The sequence below is a fragment of the Pongo pygmaeus genome, chromosome 1, assembly GCF_028885625.2.
Source record: "Pongo pygmaeus isolate AG05252 chromosome 1, NHGRI_mPonPyg2-v2.0_pri, whole genome shotgun sequence".
In the NCBI taxonomy this organism is placed as follows: Eukaryota; Metazoa; Chordata; class Mammalia; order Primates; family Hominidae; genus Pongo; species Pongo pygmaeus.
In genome coordinates this window covers 152,982,091-153,008,782 of record NC_072373.2, presented here as the reverse complement: position 1 = coordinate 153,008,782, position 26,692 = coordinate 152,982,091, and the positions used below count along the sequence as shown (strand labels likewise).

The 26,692-nt window shown below is 35.7% G+C and overlaps 1 protein-coding gene across 1 annotated transcript in view; it reads right to left on the bottom strand.

Moving 5' to 3' along the window:
- PIGK (phosphatidylinositol glycan anchor biosynthesis class K) overlaps positions 1-26,692 on the bottom strand; it is a 127,391-nt gene that overhangs the window by 46,481 nt on the left and 54,218 nt on the right. The window contains exons 7-9 of the mRNA XM_054480412.2: positions 24,788-24,905; positions 24,488-24,598; positions 17,623-17,795 (exon numbers count right to left, since the gene is read on the bottom strand). Of these exons, the coding sequence (XP_054336387.1) occupies positions 17,623-17,795; positions 24,488-24,598; positions 24,788-24,905 (402 nt within the window). The remainder of the gene's footprint in view (positions 1-17,622; positions 17,796-24,487; positions 24,599-24,787; positions 24,906-26,692) is intronic.

Here is a 26,692-nt window from a genome sequence, read left to right as displayed (position 1 = left end):
TAGACATAGCTAACAGTTTCCAATATTATCTTCATGTCTCATAACCTGTCTTAACACTTTCCATCTCTCTGTCTATATTTCATACTGAGTTATTTCTTTAGATCTATCTTATTTTACTAATTCTCCTTTCAAGTATGAGTAATCTTACAAAAATCATTAAAATCTTTTACTCTTTCCTGTATCTATTCATACCTTTTTGAGATACAACTTTGTAGCTCCTTCTAAGAAAAGATATAGTCTGTTTTTCCAGCCCTTGAATTTTACTTGGATTTGTGGTTCCTTCTGCACAACAGGATGCAACAAGAATAACAGGGTTCCAGTTTCAAATCTAGGCCACAAAACGTCTTGCATGCTTTTGGGACCCGTGGATAACCTCCTGGAGGATAAAGGACCACATGGGGGCTGAATCAACATTAAAAGCCCCAGAAATGTGAGATAGTATAGCCAAAATCAGAAGTCACTCACGCAACCCAAAGATGACAAATTCTGAGAAAGCACAATATAAACTAGAAGAACCATGAAGGTTGAGCCCATCCTAAATTGTCAACCCTCAGAATCAAAAGCTAAATATGTGGTTGTTATTTAAAGACATTAAGTTTTGGAATGGTTTGTGATGTGTCAATACCTCAATAATATGTCTACTATTTAATCTGTTTATTACATTTTTAATTTGAATAATTGTGGTTTACAAATATGAAAGTCTATTTGGCCTTTTCCAAATGTGCCTCATCATTCTTTATCATGTAATCCTTGTGTAATCCTTCATTTCTTTCTTTTATTTTTATCTTATTTTCCTCTTTTATTTGTATTTTATTTTATTTTATTTTATTTTGAGACGGAGTCTTACTCTTGTCACCCAGGCTGCAGTGCAATGGCACAATCTTGGCTTGGCTCACTGCAACCTCTGCCTCCTGGATTCCAGCAATCCTCCTGCCTCAGCCTCCTGAGTAGCTGGGATTACAGGTGCATACCACCACACCTGGCTAATTTTTGTATTTTTAGTAGAGACAGGGTTTCACCATGTTGGCCAGGCTGGTCGCGAACTACTAACCTCAAGTGATTTGTCCACCTGGCCTCCCAAAGTGCTGGGATTACAGGAGTGAGGCACCATGCCTGACCCCTTTTATTTCAAAAAATAATTTAAATGGTTATTTTGTATTTTGTAATTGATAATTCATATATCTAATGTTCTTGTAGGTCTAATTCTCCTGATTATTCTGTATTGTGGTAAGCAAAATTCTAAGATGACCCTCAAGATTCTTATCCCTTGGTGTTCATATGCCCTGTATTGTCCACTTTCCTGGAGCACAGGCAGGACTGTGAATAAGATAAACTTCACTCCTATGATAAGGTTATGTTATATGACAAAAGTGAGGGAATTTTGCAAATATAATTAAGGTCTGAAATCAGTTCACATTTAGTTAATCAGAAGGACTGTCCTGAATGGGCTTGATCTAACCAGGCAAACCATTAAAAGAGACCATGCCCTTCCTAAAGTTAGACAGATTCAAAATAGGAGAGACTCTACTGCAGGCTTTGAAGACACAAACAGCCATACTGTGAACTGCCTTTGGAGGGGCCATGAGGCAAGGACCTAAGACAGCTTATAGGAGCTATGGATAGTGTTTGGTTAATACTCATAAGAAAATGGGATTTCAGCCCTACATGTGCAAGGAACTGAATTTTGTCAACAATGAGTGAGCTTGGAAGAGGACGCCAAGCCTCAGATGAGACCACAGTATCAGGTGGTCTTTTTCGGCCTGTGAGACTTTAGGTAAAGGACCCAGTTAACCTGTACCCACACTTCCAACCTACAGACACTGTGAGATAATACATGGATGTTGTCTTGCACTGCTGAGTTTGTGGTAGCTTGTTATACAGCAATAGAAAACTAATGCTCTCATGGGATTAGCTTGCTTTCTCAAATTGTCTGTAATTTAAGAACATGAACACCTTAATCCGTGAGGATCCTGAGGAACCTCAATTGAGAATGATTCCTAAATCGAATTTGAGTTTGCTTCTGTCTTGCTTTGGGTTGCTATCAATCTAGTATCACTTCAACTGAATTGCTCAACTTTAAATTTCTTGGGCCAAGAAGGTTAACCATGTTAAATCACATGAGAGTAGGACTGATTACATATTCCCAGGGAAGCCTCTTTTACCCCCACATCTCTAGCCAAGGCAAGAGAAATGTCCTCATTTTCTTCCCCTCAGGCTGTTAGATTTTATTCCAGCCCACTCTCTGATTGAGGGTAAAGCCTTAGAAGTTAATGGTTTTATGCAGAGGTCTTAAGCTCAACTGTCAACAAATGGATCCACAGTCTTTTCTCTTAACCCTCACACAAAGCCATTCTAACTCAAAACTCTAGGTTTCTATATTAGTACATATTAGGCAGTCGTGCCTTCCACATTCATTCGCAACTTGAGTTTTAGCATCTATGTGTTTTTTCCCAAGAGATTTCCCTACTGTTGAGCAAAGTGGAGCTTCCTCTGTTGCAAGCCACTGTTCAGCAATAGGCTCCTGCGAATACTTTCTGCTACTAGATTAAAAGGCCAATAGCAGGATAAGGCACACGGTCCCCTGTAAAGGTTTCTTTAGATGAAGGTGCAGCTGGAAACACCATGGGTTGGATCAAGAAGGAAATTACAACCCTAAATCACGTGAGAGCCCTAAAGCAAGAAAGGGCTCCCATTGACACTCCCTCTTTTTAAAGTAAATCTATACTGTCCTTGCAAAAGGAGACAGTCTGAGCTTGCTGCCAACTGCTCAGGGAAGCTGCATGTTTAGAATACCAGCTGTTACTATCTAGAAACACTGTAGGAATTAGAACCCATGTAGTCCTTACCACTGAATGAGGGGGTGCCACCAGCTCTGCTTCAATCTGGAAGAAGCCAGCAATGCTATTCATCAAATGTTGTTTGTCTCTACACACTTACTTTCTTGGCAGCTCAGCTAAGTATTTAAAAAGATCTTTTTAAAATACAATTTACAGAGCATCTAGGTATCTTGTAACAGAATAATTTTCAGAAAAATCCTGTCAACAACATTACAAAAGTGAAGTCAATTGATTATTCTTTATTATTAACTTCAAACCATCCCTCTAAACTCATTTACATTAATTTCTTGTTCTGAGAAAGTGAAATGTTGTATCTCATTCTAATATTACAGGGTGTTCTTTTATTGAGAAATGTTTCCTTCTAATGAAATGTGAAACTATGAATGCCAAAGGCTACTAAATTCAAGCTGTATTTTTATATCTGATATAGTTTAGACATTTGTCCCTGCTCAAATATCAGGTTGAACTGTAATCCCCAATGCTGGAGGTGGGGCCGGATGGAAGGTGTTTGGGTCATGGGGGCAGATGCCTCATGGCTCAGTGCTGTCTTCACCATAGTGAGTGAGTTCCCACAAAATATGGTCGTTTAAAAGTGTGTGGCACCTCCCCAGTGCGTGCTCACACTCACTCTCTCTCTTTCTCTCTTGCACTCTCTCCCAAGCCCTCCCCTTCCTCCCTCCCTCTCTCTCTTGCTCTCACTCTCTCACTCTCCCCTAACCCTCCTGCCCTGCTCACTTACACTTGCTCCTGTTCTCATTCCTATTCTCACCATATGATGTGCCTGTTCCCCATTTGCCTTCTACCATAATTGGAAGCTTCCTGACGCCTCCCCAAAAGTAGATACCCCTATGCTTCCTGTACAGACTGCAGAACAATAAGCCAATTACCCAGTCTCAGGTATTTCTTTATAGCAGTGCAAGAACGACCTAATACAACATCTAAGGTAAAAGTGGGTTTTTTCATATTTAGTGTTAACTCATGGGAACATCATGTACTCTTTTATTACCAGAAGTTACCTAATTTCTGGATATTCAAGTTTTTACTATGTCTAATTTTCAAAGAAATAGCAGAAAAAAAAAACTACATTTGACACTAAAACCATACAAGATTAATTTTAATCATTTTCTATGATTCAGAAGATATGTATCAGTGTTTTTACATGCAAAAGAGAAATCATTGTGAACATCACTTATTTTTTAAAGCATAAGTTAGAGCTTTCCCTTTAGTTAGATATAAGCTTTTAAAATATCTTGCTTATGCATACCAATTACAGTAGTCACAACTTTATGTCACACCGTATAGTTCTTATCACCTGTTTCAGTACCTTAAAGGAAAAGTACCAAAGATTACTATAAAGCATGCAATCTTTAAATCACCTAAGAGAAATATAAAATACTATTTTCTTGCTCCATCTCTCAATATACATGCTCTAAATATACACATCTTCGCATAAAGAAATAAACATTATAAAAATTAGATATATTAATTTTAATAAAACCCAGTTTAAACTGCTTACCAAGTATCTCTGAATCTCTGGCTGGCAATATAGTTCAGGCCAAGCAAACTAAGTCCATTACTACTTGCAGTGTAGTACAATATAATTCTCAGCCAGCACACTTAGTTATCATGTGACATAGGTATTTTAAAATCACATACTAAGAATTCTTATATTTCATTATTTTGTCTGCTCTTTACTTCTCGGGAAATCATACTAGAATATATTAATATTAGAAGCTGATGCCATCTGATAAGGAACAGAGAATGGCTCTTAATATTGAAGTTAAAATGAAGGAATTGAAAAAGGCATTCCATACAATATAAGCTGCACGCTTACCTTAGTGAAAGTACTTTCAGAATAGTAAGTCACAATTTCATGAAATTAAAGAAAGTACCAAGTCTGGAATATCTTTGAGTATAACAAGAACTTTGTGTATAATGAATGCATTTAAAGCAGAGAAAGATGGAGCATAATACAGCTCGTCAATGTTGGTAAGTCCCCTGATTTTCCTTTATTTTTATGAGAAAAATAATTTCAAAATGAAAATCTTTAATTACTTGATAGTAATTTATCTATAACATCTGTAGAAAAACATACTTTAAACAATATTTACTATATCAATTTAATAAAAGCTCACACAAATAACCTTACTTTGACTTTTTAGGTCCACTCTGGTGTTATTCAAAAAAGTTTTATCATTAAATTTTGATTCTTTTGATTAAGCCCTGAGAAATCAGTTTTCTAATAAATAAAAGTTAACAGCTGTGACCCAAAATTGGTATTCAACATAAAGGATATCATGAGCAAAGACCACAGGTCCGTATCATTTACCAGGTCCATTATTCCCCCACAATAAAAGCCATAAATAGTTCAATACTAATATTGCAATGTCAGAATGAGTATTTAAAAAGACTAATAGGCTATAATACTGAATTAACACTAGTAAGATAAAAACATAAAGAAATAGGCATAAATCCTGAAATTGAGTTGTTTTTTGTTTTGTTTTGTTTTGTTTTTTTAAGTCAGCTACACTGGTAAGTATGGGAAAGCCAGGCTAATAATAATTCCTGTCAGAATGAGCTATAGATGGCATGGCTGATAAAAACACAAATCAAGCTATAGAAACAGAACTATAATACACCAAATAAAAATGGCACTGTATTGCTCATTGTATCTCTTGCACTGGAGGAAGACATCAATATGACTGTGATGAGTTTTAGATGGCACACTTTTAAAAAGGCATTGACAAAGTATGTTCATTTTATATACACTACCCTCAATCTTCAGAGTAACTCAGAAGGTAGAGAGTAGATCACCCTATGACAGATAAAGTATGTGAGTCTTAGAGAGATTAAATAAGGTACTGTATTAGTCCATTTTCACACCACTATAAAGAAATACCCAAGCTGGGTAATTTATAAAGGAAAGAGTTTTAATTGACTCACACTTCCACATGGCAGGGGACACCTGAGGAAACTTACAATCATGGCAGAAGGCAAAGGGGAAGCAAGGACCTTCTTCATATGGTGGCAGGAGAGAGAAGTGCAAGCAGGGGAAAGGCCAGACACTTATAAAACTGTCAGATCTTATAAGAACCTACTCACTAGCACAAGAACGGACGGCATGGGGGAAATCACACCCATGACCCAATCACCTTCCTCCTTCTCTCAACACACGGGGATTACAATTCCAGATGAGATTTGGGTGGGGACACAGAGTCAAACCATATTGGGTACCCATAAAAAGCAAAATTTGAATGCAAGTCCATTCATCTCCATGCTCTTTCTACTAGATCATGTTGCCTTAAAAGTTTCTTCTAGCACTAGGAGTGAGCAATTTGGCCATACTTCACTTGTAGAATATTTGAAAACCCGGTAGCAAGGCACACCATATGCCAACAAAAATGGACATTTCTGAAATGGGATTACAGATTTATATATTAAGGTAAATGTATTTTCCTTCTTGTTTTACCTAACAGCTACAATCCTAAAGGGTTATTACATAAATCAATTTTTAAAATGGAATACACTTTCTCCAATGATAAGCTAGAAATAAAGATTGCCTTATTACTAATTAGTAATAAATAATCCTCACACACAAACACCCCTTAACTTTTTTTGACCCTTCAATTTCTTGGTCAAGTATTTAATAACATGGAAACTAATATTTAAAAATATGCCATAAGTATCTGATAGATTCACCTATTTCATAGATAAAATTCCATATTGTTAGGTTTTTAAAGCCCACACTTACATACAGAGAGAAATTTTTACCATCCTTTATAAAAAATTTTTGTGACCCAAAATTGGTATCCAACATAAAGGATATCATAAGCAAAGACCGCAGGTCTGTATCATTTACCAGGTCCATTTTTCCCCCATAATAAAAGCCATATAAAAAAAATTTACATATAGAGAGAAATTTTTACCAACCTTTATAAACTGACAATTCAATATCAAAATTATTTTTCTCTACCAGTTGCCTGAAAAAACAACAATCATAATTTATTTGAAAGTATAACCTACCTTGATCTCCAGCATTTAAAAAAATTACAGTTCCCTATGTACAAATATATGATACTACTGCCATCTTCTGGTACAACACAATTTCCCAATTCTGTATAGTATTTCTATAAATGAGAATCCTCCAAATATGAAATAACTAGTTTATATTACTGAAAGCAGAATTGATAATCAGCTAAATGGCTAAAATGCAGTTCAAATAGAATTCTAGCAATAATTAATTTTTATCAGTGTGTGAGATAAGTTCTTTCAATAATACTTCACACTTACTGAGTACTTCACTATATTTGAGGCATAGAATTAAGTGCTTTCTAAGCAAAATAAAAATTACTTTAATAACTATCTGAGGTAGAGTTATTATTCTCATTTTACAGATGCAGAAACTGAGAACAGAAGAGGTCCAGTAGTTTGCTCAAGGTTACATAGCTAGTAAATGGCAGAGGATCTGAATTTAGGAGCTTATTGATTCCAATGACTTTGCTTTTATCATTATATTGTAATATCCCCTATAATGTCAGATAGTAGACAATAAGTAAGTCTGTTAACTCATTTAGAATGGTAAGATTTAATTTAGTGGAGTGGAACAATAATATTACAATTAGTGCGAAGATCAGAAGAGTCACATAAATCAAAAAGACATAAATCAAAGAACTAAAAGAAAGGTCACATAATTTATTTTTCCATATGATACAGAACTTATCCTCTAAAAATCCAAATGGATTTGCCTCTAATTGTTTTATAAATATCATATGATTTGTAGATTTTATACAATCAAAAAGTTTAGGTGCTATACATTTAGTGTTTAAATTAAAATTAACTTTGCTTTGACATATTTAAAAATATTAATAAACATTAGTTGGAAACTACTACTCCTAGTAAACATATTTGCCAATTTATATTTAGAGATGTTTTATTAACACAAAGGGATACAGTACTATGTTGTGCTATACTATTTATATATACTGATTTCTTAAAAGTCATAAAGCAACTCAATTAATGTTTTTGTTAATTACAGATAGGGCAGTGAAATAAACTGCTAAAAAAACAAAAACAAAAAACTACCCATGATATGACCAATCCATTTTGAAACTATAACAATAAGAACTTTATACATATGCAAAATGACAAAATGAGTAATTTAATTATGTTTTGGTGCCTTTATAAATCAAATGAATCACATCTAATTTCTGAAATTTCATTTTAATGAGCTTTTGAATAACTGAAGTGACAAACAGCTGTAAATAACAATATAAAATAAATGACAAAATAAAATGCTAAGATAATGTGGAATTATACTGATGAGTAAATTAATCACTTTGAAAAATATAGTAACATGTAGAAAAGTAAAGGAGAAATCCTGTCAACTGTTACTTGAACCATTTTGGTGAATTTTTGGTTCATAAAGTTTTATAATTGTATCAATTTACTATGAGCAATTTTAAGCGAATCATGTGATCATAGTTTCATATTCTTCACAATCAATTTTACCCGAATCTCAAAGAGATGTTACTATTGAATATGTAAATTTAACTTTTGATTTAATTTCCTAGTAAATATTATAAATAGACTAGAATCCATATGTTCAATAATATAATATATACTATAGAAGGTCCTTTACATTTCCATATAAATTTTGGAATCAGCTTGTCAATCTCTACCAAAAAATAAAAAAATAAAAAGCCTGCTGGGGTTTTTATTGGAATTGGGTTTACCCCAAATCAATAAGATCTCAGAAAAACAGTCAATATAAAATCAATTGTAATACTTCTGCATTTGAGCAACAAACAAACGTAATGTTTTAAAAATAACATACAAAATGCTTAGGAATAAATTTAATAAAATGTGTAGGAAATATCTACAATAAAACAATATAGAGAAATTACACGAGATCTAAGTAACTGTAGAGATATACTCACGGATTGTGAGGACTCAATACTGTTAAGCTGTGATACAGCCCAATATAAAGTTAATTCAATCCCAATCAAAATCCCAGTAGGCTTTTATTCTTTTTCTTTTTTTACTTTAAGAAACCTACAAGCTGATTCATAAACTTATATGAAAATGCAAAGAACCTAGAACACTGAAAACAACCTTGAAAATGAAAAAAAAAATTTGGAGGACTTATAATTTCAGGAGGTTCTATAAAACTACAATAATCAAGAATGTAATATTGGTATAAAGATAGAAATATTACAATGCAACAAAATAAAGTCCAGAAATAGACCCCAAAAACATGATTTTTTGACAAAGGGATCAACATAATTCAATGAGGAATAAATACAGATGCTGCTCAATTTATGATGGAGTTATGTCCCAATAAACTCACTGTAAATAAAAAATACTGTAAATTGAAAATGAATTTAATACCATGATAAACCCACTATGAAGTCAAAAATGATAAGTCAAACCATTGTAAGTAAGTTGGAGACCATCTGCAATTTTTTCAACCAATGTTACTGAAATATTTGGATGTTCATATGGAAAAAAAAATGAACCTTAAACCCTACCTCACACAATACTCAAATATTAATTCAAAATGGATCACAGACCTACACATAAAAGCTAAAACTATACAACTTCTAGAAGAAAACAAGAAAATCCTAATGACCCTGGTTAAGCAAAGACTGCTTGCATAATAGGTACTAAGCGTAAAGAACAAATAAGTGGATTTCACCAACATTTAAATTTCTACCCTTCAAAAGACATCACTAAGAAAATGAGGCTTGGCACCATAGCTCATGCCTGTAATCCCAGTGCTTTGGGAGACCCAAGCAGGAGGATCGCCTGAGGCCAGGAGTTTTAGATCAGCCTGGATAACATAGCAAGACCCTGTCTCTACAAAAAAATGTAAAAGAGGCCTGGCAAGAGGCCTCACACATGTAATCCCAGCGCTTTGGGAGGCAGAGGCAGGTGGATTGCCTGAGCTTAGGAGTTCGAGGCCAGCCTGGGCAACACGGTGAAACCCCGTCTCTACTAAAATACAAAAAAATTAGCCAGGCATGGCAGCATGCACCTGTAGTCCCAGCTACTCAGGAGGCTAAGGCAGGAGAATTGCTAGCACCCAGGAGGTGGAGGTTGCAGTGAGCCAAGATTGCGCCACTGCACTCCAGCCTGGGCAACACAGCGAGACTCCGTCTAAAAAAAAAAAAAAAGTAAAAGAAAAATTAGCCAGGCATGGCAGCTTGAGCTTGTAGTCCCAGCTACTTGGGAGGCTGAGGTGGGATGATCACCTAAGCCTGAAAGTTCAAGGGTACAGTGAGCTATGACTGCATAGGCAAGAGAGAAAGATCCTGTGAGGGAAGGTGAGGGAAAGAAGGGAGAGACAGGGAGGAAGGGAGGGGAGGTGTATTAGTCTGTTTTCACACTGCTGACAAAGACACACTCGAGACTGGGAAGAAAAATAGGTTTAATGGACTCACAGTTTCTCATAGCTGGGGAGGCCTCACAATCATGGCAGAAGGCAAAAGGCGCTTCTTACTTGGTGGCAGTAAGAGAGAATGAGAGGGGAGCGAAAGCAGAAGCCCCTTATAAAGCCATCAGATCTCGTGAGACTTATTCACTATCATGAGAACAGTATGGGGGAAACCACCCCCGTGACTCAATTATCTCCCACCGGGTCCGTCCCACAACACATGGGAATTAGGGAAGTAAAATTCAAGATGAGATTTGGGTGGGGACACAGAGCCAAACCATATCAGGAGGAGAAAGGAGGGAACAGGAGGGGAGGTGAGGGGAGGGGAGAAAAATTCAGACTAGGTAAGTTTCTTCTAACCCACTAAGATAAAAGGTGAGTGCTTAGAGTTCATAATGTCTTAGATTCTGTTTTTCCTTAGGTAATTCTATAGAATTTAGACTTCTACAAATTTGGTAACACTAAAATGTGCAAAATTTTTACAGTCACAACCTGGAGGATATCTTCCTAATACAGAAAAGATACAAAACTGGTAACCTCAGTAAAAGGTTTGCTGACACAGAATTACCACCAGATTCTAAAAAACCCAACTCTTTGAAGAGGAAGACAGTTTATCTGTCTGCATACTTATCCAAAGCCAGCCTATGTATACTACGATGAAGCTGTTTAAAATCAAGTTACCTAAGCAAAGCTTATTACAATCAGTCCTTATTTTACCTCATCTGCTCTTGCAAATAAATTACAACACAATTAGTAAGACATACGCAGAAACAAAGGGTTGTTACTATATAACTTTATCTTACTTAACATATCTAAGTTTCAGAAGACACATAAAAACAATTCTTATTTCATATAGGTACTCCCAATCAGTTTTATGTAGTAAAGTTCTCCATCATATCTGATTTTACTCTAGTGTACTACACAAAACATAAAATATGAATAACCGAACCAATAGACTCCATTGTTTCCCTAATATGTGTAGAAAGTATTTCTGTCAATTTTAATAAGTGTATTGATAATTTAACCTAAGATTTTTTAAAATGCATATATACTCCAGCCTATAAATTCCTTAATAAAATAGTTTTTTATGATATCTGATCTCTCATTATATACTTAACTCTAAATAAACTTTGGATTGCCATTCATATTTACATGCAAATAGCACCTACATACAATGAGATAATCTTTGTAGCATCTATGTAAAAATTCCTGAACCATTGGGAGCCTGATTCTCATAAATTAACTGAATAAAGTACACCTATAATTATGAAGCCATCTGGTAAATAGCAACATTGTAAATAAAATTTATTTATAAACACTAGAGGGTGCTCTAATTCAACAGTGCTTGGTATCTGGCTGTGATATTTAAAGTAATTTTCTCCTTGATTAAAAACAACAATCTTCAGCAATGACAATTTTTGCTACTGTGCTAATACATACAAATAATTTAAGAGCCAAAATTCCATTCTTCCAGAACATATAACAAAACAATTTGTCAAGATAGGCAATATAAAAAAATGCAAATTGTGACATGAAAAATTCAAAATGTTGTGGGAGAGGGAGTTAATGTGTACAGGTTTTGGTTTGTTTGTTTGCTGCTTTTCTCTTTTTTGGTGATTGAAGTTACGTTAGTATCAGTTTTTGGTTTTTTTTTTTTTTTTTTTTTTTTTTTTTGAGACAGAGTCTCGCTCTGTTGCCAGGCTGGAGTGCAGTGGCGCGATCTCGGCTTACTGCAGCCCCCGCCTCCTGGGTTCAAGCAATTATCCTGCCTCACCCTCTTGAGTAGCTGGGACTACAGGTGCGCACTGCCACGCTCGGCTAATTTTTTTGTATTTTTAGTAGAGACGGGGTTTCACCATGTTGGCCAGAATGGTGTTGATCTCCTGACCTAGTGATCCGCCCACCTTGGCCTCCCAAAGTGCTGGGATTACAGGCGTGAGCCACCACGCCCGGACATATCAGTTTTAAATAACTTATTAGAACTATATGATTTTTAATGAACCTAATGGTAACCACAAAGCAAAAACCTATAATAGATACACTAAAAGCAAAAAGCAATGAATTAAAACATACTACCAGGGAAAATCATTTAATTGCAAAGGAAAATAGAAAAAAAGGAAGAGAAGAGTTATAAAATAGCTGGAAAACAAATAACAAAATGGCTACAGTAAGCCCTTACCTATCAATAATAATACTGAATATAAATTGACTAATTCTCCAATTAAAAGACATCATAATTAAAAGACATGACTAGCTGGATTAAAAAACAAGACCCACCTATATGTTGTCTACAAGAAATTCACTTCACCTATAAAAATACAGATAAAAAATGAACGAATGGAAAAAGATATTTTATGTAAATGAAAACCAAAAAAGAGCATGAGTAGCAATGCTTATATCAGATAAAACAGACTTTAAGTCAAAAACCATAAAAAGAAACTAAGAAGGTCATCATATAATGATAAAGGAGTCAATTTAGCAAGAGAATATAATAATAGTAAATATGTATATACCCATTGCAGTATTACCCAAATATAAAGCAAATATGATTAGATCTAAAGGAAGAGGCAAACTGTAATACAATAATAGTATAGCACTTCAACACCCCACTTTCAACAACAGACAGATCATCCAAGCAGAAAATCTACAAAGAAGTATTGGAGTCTATACTCCAGACCAAATGGACCTAATAGACATTTATAGAACGTTTCAGTCAGCTGCTGCAGATTATACATTTTCCTCATCAGCACATAAAACATTATCCAGGATAGACCATACGTTAGGTCACAAAACGAGTCTCAACAAATTCAAAAAAGCTGAAATTATTTCAAGTATCTTTTTCTGACTATAAAAAAAACCTAAGAGTCAATAACAAGAGGACCTTTGGAAAACTATGCAAATACATGGAAATAACATTCTCCTGAATAACAAATGGGTCAATGGAGAAATTAAGAAGAAAATTTAAAAATGTCTTGAAACAAATGAAAACACAAACACAACATATCAGAATATGGGATACAGCAAAAGTAGTATTAAAAGGAAAGTTTATAGCAATAAACGCCTACATCAAAAAGAAAGATTTCAAATAAACAGCCTAACTATGCAACTTAAAGAACTCAAAAATCAAGAGCAAAACAAACCCAAAATTAGTAGAAGAAAAGAAATAAGGATCAGACTGGGTGCAGTGGCTTACACTTGTAACCCCAGAACTTTGGGAGGCCAAGGTGGGAGGATAGTTTGAGCCCAGGAGTTCGAGACCAGCCTAGGCAACATACGCAGACCCCCATCTCTACAAAAAATAAAAACAAATTAGCCTGGTGTGGTGGTACATGTCTGTAGTCCCAGTTATGTGGGAGGCTGAGGCAAAAGGATCGCTTGAGCCCAGGAGTTCCAGACTAGCCTGAGCAACAGAGCAAGACCCAATCTCAAAAAAAAAAAAAAAAAGAAAGAAAGAAAAAGAAATTGAGACTAAAAAATATATAAAAGATCAACATAGCAAACTGTTAGTTTTTTGAAAATATAAAATTGACAAACCTGTAGTTAGACTAAGAAAAAAGATTAAGAGCCCAAATAAATAAAATCAGGGATAAAAAAGAAAACATTTCAACTGATACCACAGAAATACAAAAGCTCATTAGACAATATCGTGAACAAGTACATGCCGAAAAAATTGGAAAATCTAGAAGAAACATATAAAATCCTGGACACATACAACCTACCATCATTGAACCAGAAAGAAATAGAAAATCTAAACAGACCAATAATGAGTAACAAGATCAAAACAGTAGTAAAAAATCTCCCATCAAAGAAAAGCTCAGGACCTGACAGATTCACTACTGAATTCTGCCAAACACTTAAAGAACTAATACCAAGTCTACTCAAACTATTTCAAAACACTGAAGGAGGGAATACTTCCAAATTCATCTATGAGGCTAGCATTACCCTGATAACAAAACCAGACAAGGCCACCACACACACACATAAAAAATCTAAAGGCCAATATCTCTGATGAACATAAATGCAGAAATCCTCCACAAAATACTAGCAAACTGAATTCCACAGCACATTAAAAAAAGACCATTCCATCATGATCAAGTGGGATTCATCCCAGATATGCAATAATGGTTCAATACATGCAAATCAATAAACATGATACATGATCAACAGAATCAAGGACAAAATCCATATGATAATTTCAACAGATGCTGAAAAAGCATTCAATAAAATTCGGCATCCCTTCATGATAAAAACTCTCAACAAACTGGATTAGAAGGAACATACATCAACATGATAAAGGCCATACATAACAAACCCACAGCTAATATCATACTTAATGAGGAACAACTGAAAGACTTTCCACTGAGATCTGGAACAAGATAAGAATGTTCACTCTCATCACTTCTATCCAACATAGTACTGGAATTCCAAGCCAGAGCAATTAGGCAAGAGAAAGAAATAAAGCGTGTCCAAATTGGAAAGGAATAAGTCAAATTATCTTTGTGTGCAGACAACATGATCTTACACTTAAAAAAACCTAAAGAGTCCACCAAAAAATTCTTAGAACTGATAAATTCAGTAAAGTTTTAGGATATAAAATCAACATACAGAAATCACTAGCATTTTTATCCAACAGTTATCAATCTGAAAAAGGAATCAAGAAAGGAATCTCACTTGCAATACCTACCAAAGGAAAAAATAATCTAGGAATAAATTTTACAAAGATCTCTACAGGAAAAACTACACAAAGCTGATGAAATAAATTGAAGAAGACACAAAAAATGGAAAGACATCCTACGCTCATGGATTGCACGAAATAACATTGCTAAAATGTCCATACTACCCAAAGAAGTATATTTATTGATCTATACATATGCAATCTCTATCAAAATTCCAATGGCACTTTTCATATAAATAGAAAAATCAGCCCTAAAATTTCTATGGAACCACAAAAGACCCAGAATAGCTAAAGCAACCCTGAGCAAGAAGAGCAAAGCTGGAAGCATCATACTATTTGATTTCAAATTATACTACACAGCTACAGTAATCAAAACAGCATGGTATAGGGATAACAACAGACACATAGACCAATGGAACAAATAGAAAACTCAGAAATAAATCCAAGCACTTACAGCCAACTCATTTCCAACAAAGGTGCCAAGAATATACATTGGGAAAGGACACTCTGTTTAATAATCCTGCTGGGAAAACTGGATATCCATATGCAGAAGAATGAAACTAGATCCCCCTCTTTCACCATATCCCAAAATCAAACCAAAATGGATTAAAGACTTAAATCTAAGACTTGAAACTGTGAAACCACTAAAAGGAAACAGTGGGGAAACGTTCCAGGACATTATTCTGGGCAGAAATTTTTTAGGTAAAACCTCAAAAGTCCTAGGCAACAAAAGCAAAAATAGATAAATGAAATTACATCAAGCTAAAAAGCTTCTGCATAGCAAAGGAAACAATGTTTAAGGTGAAGAGACAACATACAGAATGAAGGAAAATATTTGCAATTCATCCATCTGACAAGCAATTAATAATCAGAAAATATAAGGAATTTGAAACAACTCAATAGAAAAACAAACAAACAAACAAACAAAATCTAATTATAAAATGGGCAAATCATCTGAATAGACATTTCACAAAAGAAGACAACAGGTATACGAAAAAACGCTCAAAATCACTAATCATCAAAGAAATGCAAATCAAAACTACAAGATATCATCTCACCTCAGTTAGCTCATAAAAAAGACCAAAAAATAACAAATGCTGGCAAGGATGTGGAGAAAGGGAACACTCATACACTATTGGTAGGAATGCAAAATAGTACAGTCATTATAGAAAACAGTACAGAAGTTGCTCAAAAAATTAAAAATAAAACTACCATATGATCCAGCAATCCCACATCTAGCTACATATCCAGAAAAAAGGAAATCAGTATACTGAAGAGTTATCTGCACTCCCATGTCTATTGCAGCAGTATTCACAATAGCCAAGGTATGGAATCAAGATGTGTCCATCAACAGATTAATGGAAAAGGAAAATGTATATATACACAATAAAATGTTATTCAGCTATAAAAAAGAATGAAATCTTGTTATTTGTAACAACATGGATGGAACTGGAAGTTATTGTTAAGTGAAATATGCCAGGCACAGAAAGACAAACATCACATATTCTCATTCTCATGTGGGAGCAAAACGAGTGGATGTCAAGGAGGTAGAGGGTAGACCAGAGGCTGGGTAGAGAAAGTGTTCGGAAGGAGAATGAAGAGAAGTTGGTTAAGGAGTATAAAAATACAGTTAGATAGAAGATATAAGTTCCAGTATTTGATAGTATAGTAGGGAAATTACTGTTAACAATTTATTGCATATTTCAAAATATCTAGAAAAAAATAGTAATGTACCCAACACAAAGAAAAGACAAATGTCTGAGGTGATGGATAGCCCAGTTACCCTGATTTAATCATTAAACACTGTACACAGGTATCAAAATATCACGTGTACCCCAAAAATATGTACAAATATTATATATCAATAAAAAAAGAAACTGTTGTAACTAGAATCAAAGAAAAGCATCTTGTGCCAGTGTTTGAATTTATTCCTACAACATTCATAAGCTCAATTACAAATCTTTGAAATTTTGAAAATTGTTGTAATTGTATATATTGCCATTTTTCAATCCAAAAAAGTTCCCTATAGTGTGAGTTTCTAATAGATAGCAACAGATAATCACAAATAACAAAGTTTCATGGCTAACAACATATGCCATTATATATTTCAAGAAAGTAGCTATTGACTGACCCACTATTTATTTCTAATAAAGTATTTTACCTTTAAAAATGATTAGAGAGAAAATAAAACAAATTATAAGTATTTCTAAAATTCACATACCCAAAGTGAACCAATGTCTCTCAACTTCCTCTCTCTTACAAATGTCTGTACTCACTCACTGCTCACTCACATACAATTCACTCCCCAAGGCAGTACCTCGTTTACACTTCTCATTCCTTTCCCTAATGTTACCAGGAGGCCTAACAGAAAATTATGGTGCTGGGATAGCCAGCTATGGGGAAAGTTTCAGGCCTTTGTGGCAAGTATGAAACTGAACCACTAGCAAGATTCTCTTTTGGAGCTCCAACATAATCCTAATGATGATCTTAGTTTCCACTAATATTGATAGTTTTTGCCTATAAATCTGAAAAGCATACAGCCTACATAAAGCGAAGACTGGGTATGAATGTGTAATTTTACTTATAAACACCAACTTTTTCCTCTTAATACAATGTTTCAAAACATGTACAAATTGTGAGACTAGTATTCTATTCAAATAATGGTTTACGATGAATACCTGCTTTCCATGATTTCTGAATCCTGTTGCAATTTAATAGTCTCTGTTGTAATTTCCACTTTCCGTACACTTCCAAAGAAATCAGTTATCAGTACATTTTTAGGATCCCTCTGAAAAAGATCAGTGCGATGTCCAGGAGTAGACACACACAGACTTTTGGGACACACCTGAAACTGAAAAAATATATAATAATATATGCATGCATCCACACACATACCACATTTATTAAATCCAATGACATAATACACTAAACTATAGTGTATTTTTAAAACTCTCCCAACCTAAAGAAGCTATGTGCTCTAAAGAGCTTAAAGTTTCATTCCTATCATAATGCTTGGAATTTAAAGAAAACTATACAGACATTAGGACAGTAATAAAAAGGTAGCTGGCCACTGTGGGAAAAGGCATACTCACTTTTTTGCATTATATGCTTCAAAGTGTATTGTGAACTCTTAACTCTAAGAACTCATACTCAACACGATGAAAAGAGAATTGCTCTTTTTCTTTGTCTGCATCCATCACAGTGCAGTGCTCTACTAGAGTAGTTTTCAAACGTTTTGTAATCATACCTCTTGATTCAAACTTTAAATTCAAATGAAGTAGTACATGGAGCCCCAATATGTAAAAAACATTTAAGTGGAGTTGCTCTGAATTTTAGAAAACTGAAGCACAGCCTCTCTACTGCATATCCTCTTGCTCTCTGTTGTACTCCTTTGTAGCATTTTATATATCAAAGCACTTTCTTAGTTTATATATGAAAATAAGCCCAAGCTACCTCCACAAATACTCCAGTGCTCCAAAGAATACAGTCTGAAAAACCACAACTTCACTGCAAAACAGACATGACAGTAATTTTTCTGTTAATCTTATCTCTGATACTCTATGTCAGTGAAATACCAAGGACAGACATACATTCACTCACTCAGCAAAGCATAAAAAGTGTCTATTACATATAATTCAGACTGTTACTTTCCACTGAGGATACAAAGATTGATAAGACATGATGCTGTCCTCAAGGATTTAAGTCTAGTTACAGATGAATAAACATAACAAGGTAGAAAAAAAAATGATAAGTGCCACTTCAGAAAAGGATAAACTTCTTATAGTTTGAGGATGGGAAAAAAACAGAGAGTGAAATTCAAGCTATTTTTTTTTCTTGAAGGAAAACGAGGACTTACTGGTGGGAAATAAGAGCATTCCTAATAAAAGAGCAGCTACAGAGATGTGCAAAGCAAATGATTTAGTTTGGCTGAAGCACAAGATATATGAGGAAAAATATTATAGGCCTGCCAGGAAGGGTCCAGGCACACAGCACCTATCCACCTGTAGAGATAAGACTGTCTGCATTGGCAATCACCAATATGAAAGCAGAAAGGTGGAGAAGGGTAGAGCAGCTACAATTTATAAAACACAGTGTTCCAAGCACTGTGCTAAGCAGTTTGCAAATATTCTCATTTAAGCCTACCAATAACTCTGAGGTATACAAAAGTTATATCTCCACTTCAAACTAAGGCTCAAAGAGATTAAGTAATTTACCTAATACCACACTGCCAGCAATCCTTGTTGTCCGTATTCAGGAAAGCAGTACAAGGAAACACAAAGAAGAACTCAGGATACAAAAGGAAAAAAAAGTAAAATGCCAAACAGGAGTAACAGATAGAAGACTGGAGAAAAAAATGACAGATAAAATAAAATAAGCAGAGATAAAGTTGAAGTCCCAAGAATACTGAAGATCTCTTGGGTATTCCTGTATGAACAACTTGATGGGCTGTCCTAGGTACCAGCAGAAGAAAACGTTTAAGAGTATAGTCAAATGGGCCTGGGAAACACTGAATAATATTATCTTATTCTTTGCTGCCAAAATAAACATACTTCCCCTTATTATGAAGTCACTCCTTTCTTTAAGAATTTTTATCATATCAATCTGATTTCCTTAGCTCACATAACACAATGACCCACAGGTCCCACATTACTCAGTTTAATTTTCAATAATCTCCTTCAATTACGAATGTCCACACTCTAGCCAGGCCATTATCAAAGATAAGAATCATCTATTATTCCAACTTCTGTGTATCTGCACATATTCTATTTCCTTAGTGCATGCTATACCTCTCCTCCTTCAAACCATCCTTCCTTCAAGCCATTATCAAAGAAAAGGATCATCTATTATTCCAACTTCCATGTGTCTGCGGGTATTTTATTTCCCTAGAGTATGATATACTTCTTCTCTTCCTTCAAACCTGTACTTACTTTTCCAAGAAAAAGTTATTACTAATCTCTATATTTAAAGGAACCATAAAAATGTGCATTGTTGTCATGTCCTTTCATTCATTTAGTAGATATTCAATGAGCATCTACAAATAAACCAGGTACTGTAATTAAGTTCTGTGGAATGTAAGATGAATATAGCATGGTCCTTACACCTCATATTCAAGAAGCTCAAAGCCTTGAGGAAACATCACAAATATAAACAACTACAGTGCAATACTAAAAGTATAATAAAGGTACATGGCAAGAGTTATATGTTCACAAAGGAAAAAGAATTACCTGGAGGATCCAGACATTTCACATAACAAGTAACGCTTTATAAATGTGCTCTTCAACTGTTACCAATGACACTATAAATTTTTAAGGGGCTAACACCAGGTCTTCAAATTTTGCCACTCCTAAAGCAACTAACATAGTACTGTGAATACAGCTGATACTGAACAAACTTTACTATACATATATACTCTAATGGAAAATAGGTATTATTATACAATTGAACTAGAGATAGGTTAAGTCACTGCCCCTGTAAACTGTCAGAAAATGAATCATTCTTATTGAATAAGATTACAATAGTCATCATTAAATCTTAAAAATAAAGGTGGTAGGGTAAGATGAGATATTAGTGAGGAATGTTTATTAAAAACTAAATAGCAATTATGAGCAATAAAAAAATTAGTTTCCTTAATCTTTCCTGTATAATCAATAGTAGTATTTTTTAAACAATCTTTAGATATTCAATGTGCAAGGTAAATATATTTAAACTTTTGAGATAGCATGTCATGCCTTACATAAATTATAAAATGTACAATCCAAAAATGAGAACTTTCAAATTGAAGTAATTGGAACTTACGTGACTATAATTTTTTTTACAGTTAAAGTAGCATTATCACAAGTTTTAATATTCAAATTCATATCAAGATTTAATAAACATCAACATATATAATCTTCAAAATGAAGTTAGAAAGTAGTTGATATGGTTTGGCTATGTCCCCACCCAAATCTCATCTTGAATTACAGCTCCCATAATTCCCACATGTTATGGGAGGGACTTGGTAGGAGGTAACTGAATCATGGGGGCAAATCTTTCCCATGCTGTTGTCGTGACTGAATAAATCTCACAAGATCTGACCGTTTTATAGCGGACAGTTCCCCTGCACATGCTCTCTTGCCTGCCACCATGTAAGACGTGCCCTTATACCTCCTTTGCCTTCCACAATGATTGTGAGGCCTCTCCAGCCATGTGGAACTATAAGCTCATTAAACCTCTTTTTTGTTATTTTTGTTTGTTTGTTTGTTTGTTTGTATTGAGACAGAGTCTCACTCTGTCACCCAGGCTGGAGTGCAGTGGCACAATTTCAGCTCACTGCAACCTCTGCCTCCCAGGTTCAAGTGATGCTTCTGCCTCAGCCTCCCAAGTAGCTGGGATTACAGGCATGTACCACCATGCCCAGCTAATTTTTGTATTTTTAGTAGAGACGGGGTTTCACCATGTTGGCCAGGCTGGTCTAGAACTCCTAACCTCAAGTAATCCGCCCACCTCGACCTCCCAAAGTGCTGAGATTACAGGCATGAGCCACTGAGCCCAGCCTAAATCTCTCTCTCTCTTTTTTTTTTTTTTTTTAAATAAATTACCCAGTCTCGGGTACTTCTTCATAGCAGTATGAAAATGGACAAATACAGTATTGGTACCAGCAGAGTGGGTTACTGCTATTAAGATACCTGAAAATGTAGAAGTAACTTTGGTACTGGGTAACAGGCAGATGTTGGAACAGTATGGAGGGCTCAGAAGAAAACAGGAAGATGTGAAAAAGTTTGGAGCTTCTTAGAGACTTGTTGAATGGTTTTAACCAAAAAGTCCAGGCTGAGGTGGTCTCAGATGGAGATGAGGAACTACTGGGAATTGGAGCAAAGGTGATTCTTGCTATGCTTTAGCAAAGAGACTGGCAGTATTTTGCCCATGCCCTAGAGATCTGTGGAACTTCGAAATTGAGGGAGATGATTTAGGGTATCTGGTGGAAGAAATTTCTAAGCAGCAAAGCGTTCAAGAGGAGACTTGGGTGCTGTTAAAATCATTCCAGTTTATGTATTCACGAAAATATGGTTTGGAATTGGACCTTATATTTAAAAGGGAAGCAGAGCATAAAAGTTCAGAAAATTTGCATCCTGACAATGCAATAAAAAATAAAAACCCATTTGCTGAGGAGAAATTCAAGCCTGCTGCAGAAATTTGTGTAAGTAATGAGGAGTCAAATGTTAATTGCCAAGACAATGGGGAAAATGTCTCCAGGGCATGTCAGAGACCTTCACAGCAGCCCCTCCCATCACAGGCCTAGAAGGATAAAATGATTTTGTGGGCTGGGTCCAGGACCCCCTGCACTGTGCAGTCTAGGGACTTAATGTCCTGTGTCCCAGCCACTCCAACTGTGGCTAAAATGGGCCAAAGTACATCTTGGCGCATAGCTTCAGAGGGTGTAAGCTCCAAGCCTTGGCAGCTTACACGTGGTGTTAAGCCTGAAGGTGCACAGAAGTCAAGAACTGAGGTTTAAGAACCTCCACCTAGATTTCAGAGGATGTATGGAAATGCCTAGATGTCCAGGAAGAAGTTTGCTGCAGGGGCAGGCCCTCATGGAGAACCTCTGCTAGGGCAGTGCAGAAGGAAAATGTGGGGTTGGAGCCCCCACACAGAGTCCCCAGTGGGGTACTGCCTAGTGGAGCTGTGAGAAGAGGGCCACCGTCCTCCAGATCCCAGAATGGTAGATCCACTGACAGCTTCCACTGTGTACCTAGAAAAGCCACAGACTCTCAACGCCAGCCCATAAAAGCAAACAGGAGTGGGGCTGTACCCTGCAAAGCCACAAGAGCAAAGCTGCCCAAGGCCATGGGAGCCCACCTCTTGCATATGTGACCTGGATGTGAGACATGGAGTCAAAGGAGATCATTTTGGAACTTTAAGGTTTAATGACTGCCCTATTGGATTTCTACATGGGGCCTGCAGCGCCTTCATTTTGGCCAATTTCTCCCAAGTGGAACAGGTGTATTTACCCAACGCCTGTACCCCCATTGTATCTAGGAAGTAACTAACTTGCTTTTGATTTTGCAGGCTTATAGGCAGAAGGGACTTGTCTCAGATGAGACTTTGGACAGTGGACTTTGAGTTAATGATGAAATGAGTTAAGACTTTGGGGGACTGTTGGAAAGGCATGATTGGTTTTGAAATGTGAGAATATGAGCTTTGGGAGGGGCCAAAGGCAGAATGATATAATTTGGCTGTGTCCTCACTCAAATCTCATCTTGAATTGTAGCTCCCATAATTCCCACGTCATGGGAGGGACTCGGTGGGAGGTAACTTAATCATGCGGGGCAGTTAACCTCATGCTATTCTCATGACAGTGAGTGAGTTCTCATGAGATCTGATGGTTGTATAAAGTGCAATTCCCCTGCACACGCTCTCTTGCCTGCCGCCATGTAAGATGTGCCTTTGCTCCTCCTTCACCTTCTGCCATGATTATGAAGCCTCCTCAGCCATGTGGAACTGTGAGTCCATTAACCTTCTTTTTCTTTATAAATTACCCAGGCCCAGGTATTTCTTCATAGCAGTATGAAAATGAACTAATACAGTAGTTCTATCAAATTTCACAGCCTATAGTAGTGGGCTTCAGAATCTTAGAGTAAAACCCCCTTAATAAATGAGAATTTACCTAAAAGATTTATATATGATTAAAGAGATCAATGCAAAGCTGCTTGGCTGAAGTGCTAGAGGACAGAGCCCTGTCTACTCAGTCTCGCCTTCATTCTAAGTCCCATGAAAGCAGGAACAGCATCTGCCTCTTTCATTAGGACCAGCCTGTGCTTGGCACTTAGCAAACACTCAAGAAACATTTGTGAAAGAACAAACAGACTATAAATTAATGGAGAAAAGAATGAAAATCATTGACACATAGTAAATTATCCAGTCTAGGATTGTTGTTTCAAGCTTTTTGTTATGCCTACTTTAAACAGCAACTTCAAAGTAGATTTAATTAAAAGAATCAGCACAAAAAAATTCAGGAAAAAATATCTAAATTAAATTCAACAAGCCTTGTCAAATGACTATACTATAAATTGTAGGGCCCACAAAAATATGTAAGAAAAGGTCTCTCTTTTCCAGGAGTTTCCCATTCAGTGAGAAAGACTTACATTCAATTAGTAAGGTCAATAAAAGACTGTGGTAAATGTTACTAACGAGAAATGAAGGTCTATGGAGGCTCTGAAGAAAAACAAGAAATTCCCACAGGGAAGAATTCAGGGAGACTTCCTGAAGGAGATACAATCTGAGGTGGCCCCTGAAGAATATGTAGAATTTCAAAAGTTGAATCTAAAAAAAGTACATTTCTGGTAAGGAAAAGAAAATGAGTAAATAAAGGAAAACATCAGGCCTTTTGTAGTAGAGAGACAGAGAAATACTAATATACAGGTAAAAGGTAGATATCAAACAGTTTTAAAAGCTATAATTCAACACATAAAACAAGATCCTCTAGGAGTACAGGGAATAATACACTTCTTTTCACATTAAGGTTAGCATACCTATGTGCTATAATCAAATCAAGTGAATACTTACAAGGTCATTCATATTAGTTTGGCTAGCTGGGTTAATTTCTTCCAAAAATTCCAAGACATAAAATGTGTATCTATCCATAAGATGGACTCCAATTGCAGGATCAGGTTGATGCTATGAAAAGGGGAAAAAAAAAGTATTTCTAACAGTATCATTATAACAAAATGTTTTAAATGTAACCAAAATTTCCTTCTAATGTATTAGTCTAAGAAAGAACAGACATATTCGTAAAGCATTTAATTGGTTTCAGAAATAGCTGCACAGTCCAAAGACACAGTTCACAAATGGGGAAAATGCACATACCGAGAGTGAATCTTCTCCCACTTGACTACTAGCTAGAGCCATTATGTTAGGAGAATAAAATCGCTCATACATGGATGCTCCTTGGCAAGTATCAATAATAAACAGTAGCTCATTGTAGCTGAAAGAAAAATGATAACATCTTTGACCAGGATCATGCTGTAAATCATACACTAATATTTCTACAATACTTTCATAAGATGTTTAAATCATATCTTAGTCATTTCATTAGCTAAAAGTTTTCAGCAGAATTCCCAACAGAAATTTGACCTTAGAAAAGTTAAAGGTATAAATTTGTCCAAGGAAACCACAGTGAAGATTGCTTGTGCCCAAGGTGGCTGCCCCAGCTCTTTTCCCTCTCCCTTGTCTATGCCATATAATTCAGAATCTAAATGAATATTCCATTCAACAAGCACTTATTTGGCACCCATGCTGTCCTAGAAATTGAGCTAGGTTCAGAACAAGAAGTATGACTTAGTAACTATACTCAAAGAGCATAAACTCTAAGTGGAAGACAGACAAACATACAACTAAATTGGAATGTGATGAGTACTATAAATATATATTGAGTGCCTACGATGTGCCTGATATTATGCTGGAGATACAATAGTGCCTGCCCCCATATAGCCTAGGGTCTAACAAAATCAGTGTTGAATGAACACTGAGAAAGGGCTAAGGAGAACTGCAAAGAAAAGCAGATCAGAGAAAGGTGATGCCCAATATGGACAATGAAGGATGTTATTTTGTATTACAGAGAAAAGAAGATAACATTCCAGCAGAGAGAAAAGCACATAATGTAAAAAAGTATAAGTGCTTGGGAACAGATCTATGTAGCTAGGATTTAAAGTAAATTTGGGAGAATGGAGGGAAATTGGTTTCAAAAAGGTAGAATAGGTTCAATTTGTAAAGGATACCATATGAAGTCTGGATCTTATCCTATAAGTTTGGAGAAACCATGAAAGGTTTTTGTTTTTGTTGTTGTTTTAATGAAAGAATAATATAATCAGGTATCTACTGCACAATAAGCTGGCTAACTGGCAAAAGTCAAAGCAGAGAGAAGACATGTTTTCTGGGAAGTTTTTTCTCAGACACTGGGTCTAGGTAAACAGCTAACATGGAACCTAGAAAACAAAGCATTGAATCTTGAACCACAATATCATCCAAGAAAGTGACAGGAGGCACAATTAATATGACACATTTGTTCTGTGGCAAAATATGTGGAGGCTCCTATGCATTAGAAACACCCAAAGTTAGGAGAGGTTGTGGAGTAAACAAGAGAGCAAGCTCTAGGACTGAACCATTTGGGCATGAATCCTAGCTGTGTCAAGTTTGGCAAGTTACTATTAGCTGTGTAAAGTTCGGCAAGTTATTTAATCTTTCTGAGCCTCAGTTCACTCACTTGTAAAAAGGGAATGATAATAGTATCTACCCCATAGAGTTGTAAAATTAAATGAGGCAACAGATGTAAAATACAGTACGCAGCCCCCAGTACACATTCTATAACTGTAAGCTATGAATAAGACATAATCAGTGCCTAGTAAAAGCTTCCTCTTCAACACTTCCACACATTGCTTATGCTTTTATTTTAACATTACAGTATTTATTTTGTAGCATCATTGTGTACATATTTCTCTTTTCCATTAGATTGTAAACACTCTGAAGGCAGAATAAGCATCATATTCCACTTTCTGCCACAGGAACGGAAGATAGCCTATAAGTGTTTATTGAAAGTAATCAAGTTAAAAGTTCTTTCACTTACAGTCATATGTATGACAGCTTCCAACTAAAGAGATGCTTAGCAAGGGTTACTAACAATCATCCTTAATGTGAGTTAAGTTACAAATTTTATGCTAATCATAATTTCAGTGATTTTTTTCCGTAGAAGAAATATGTCTATCCCATTAGGCG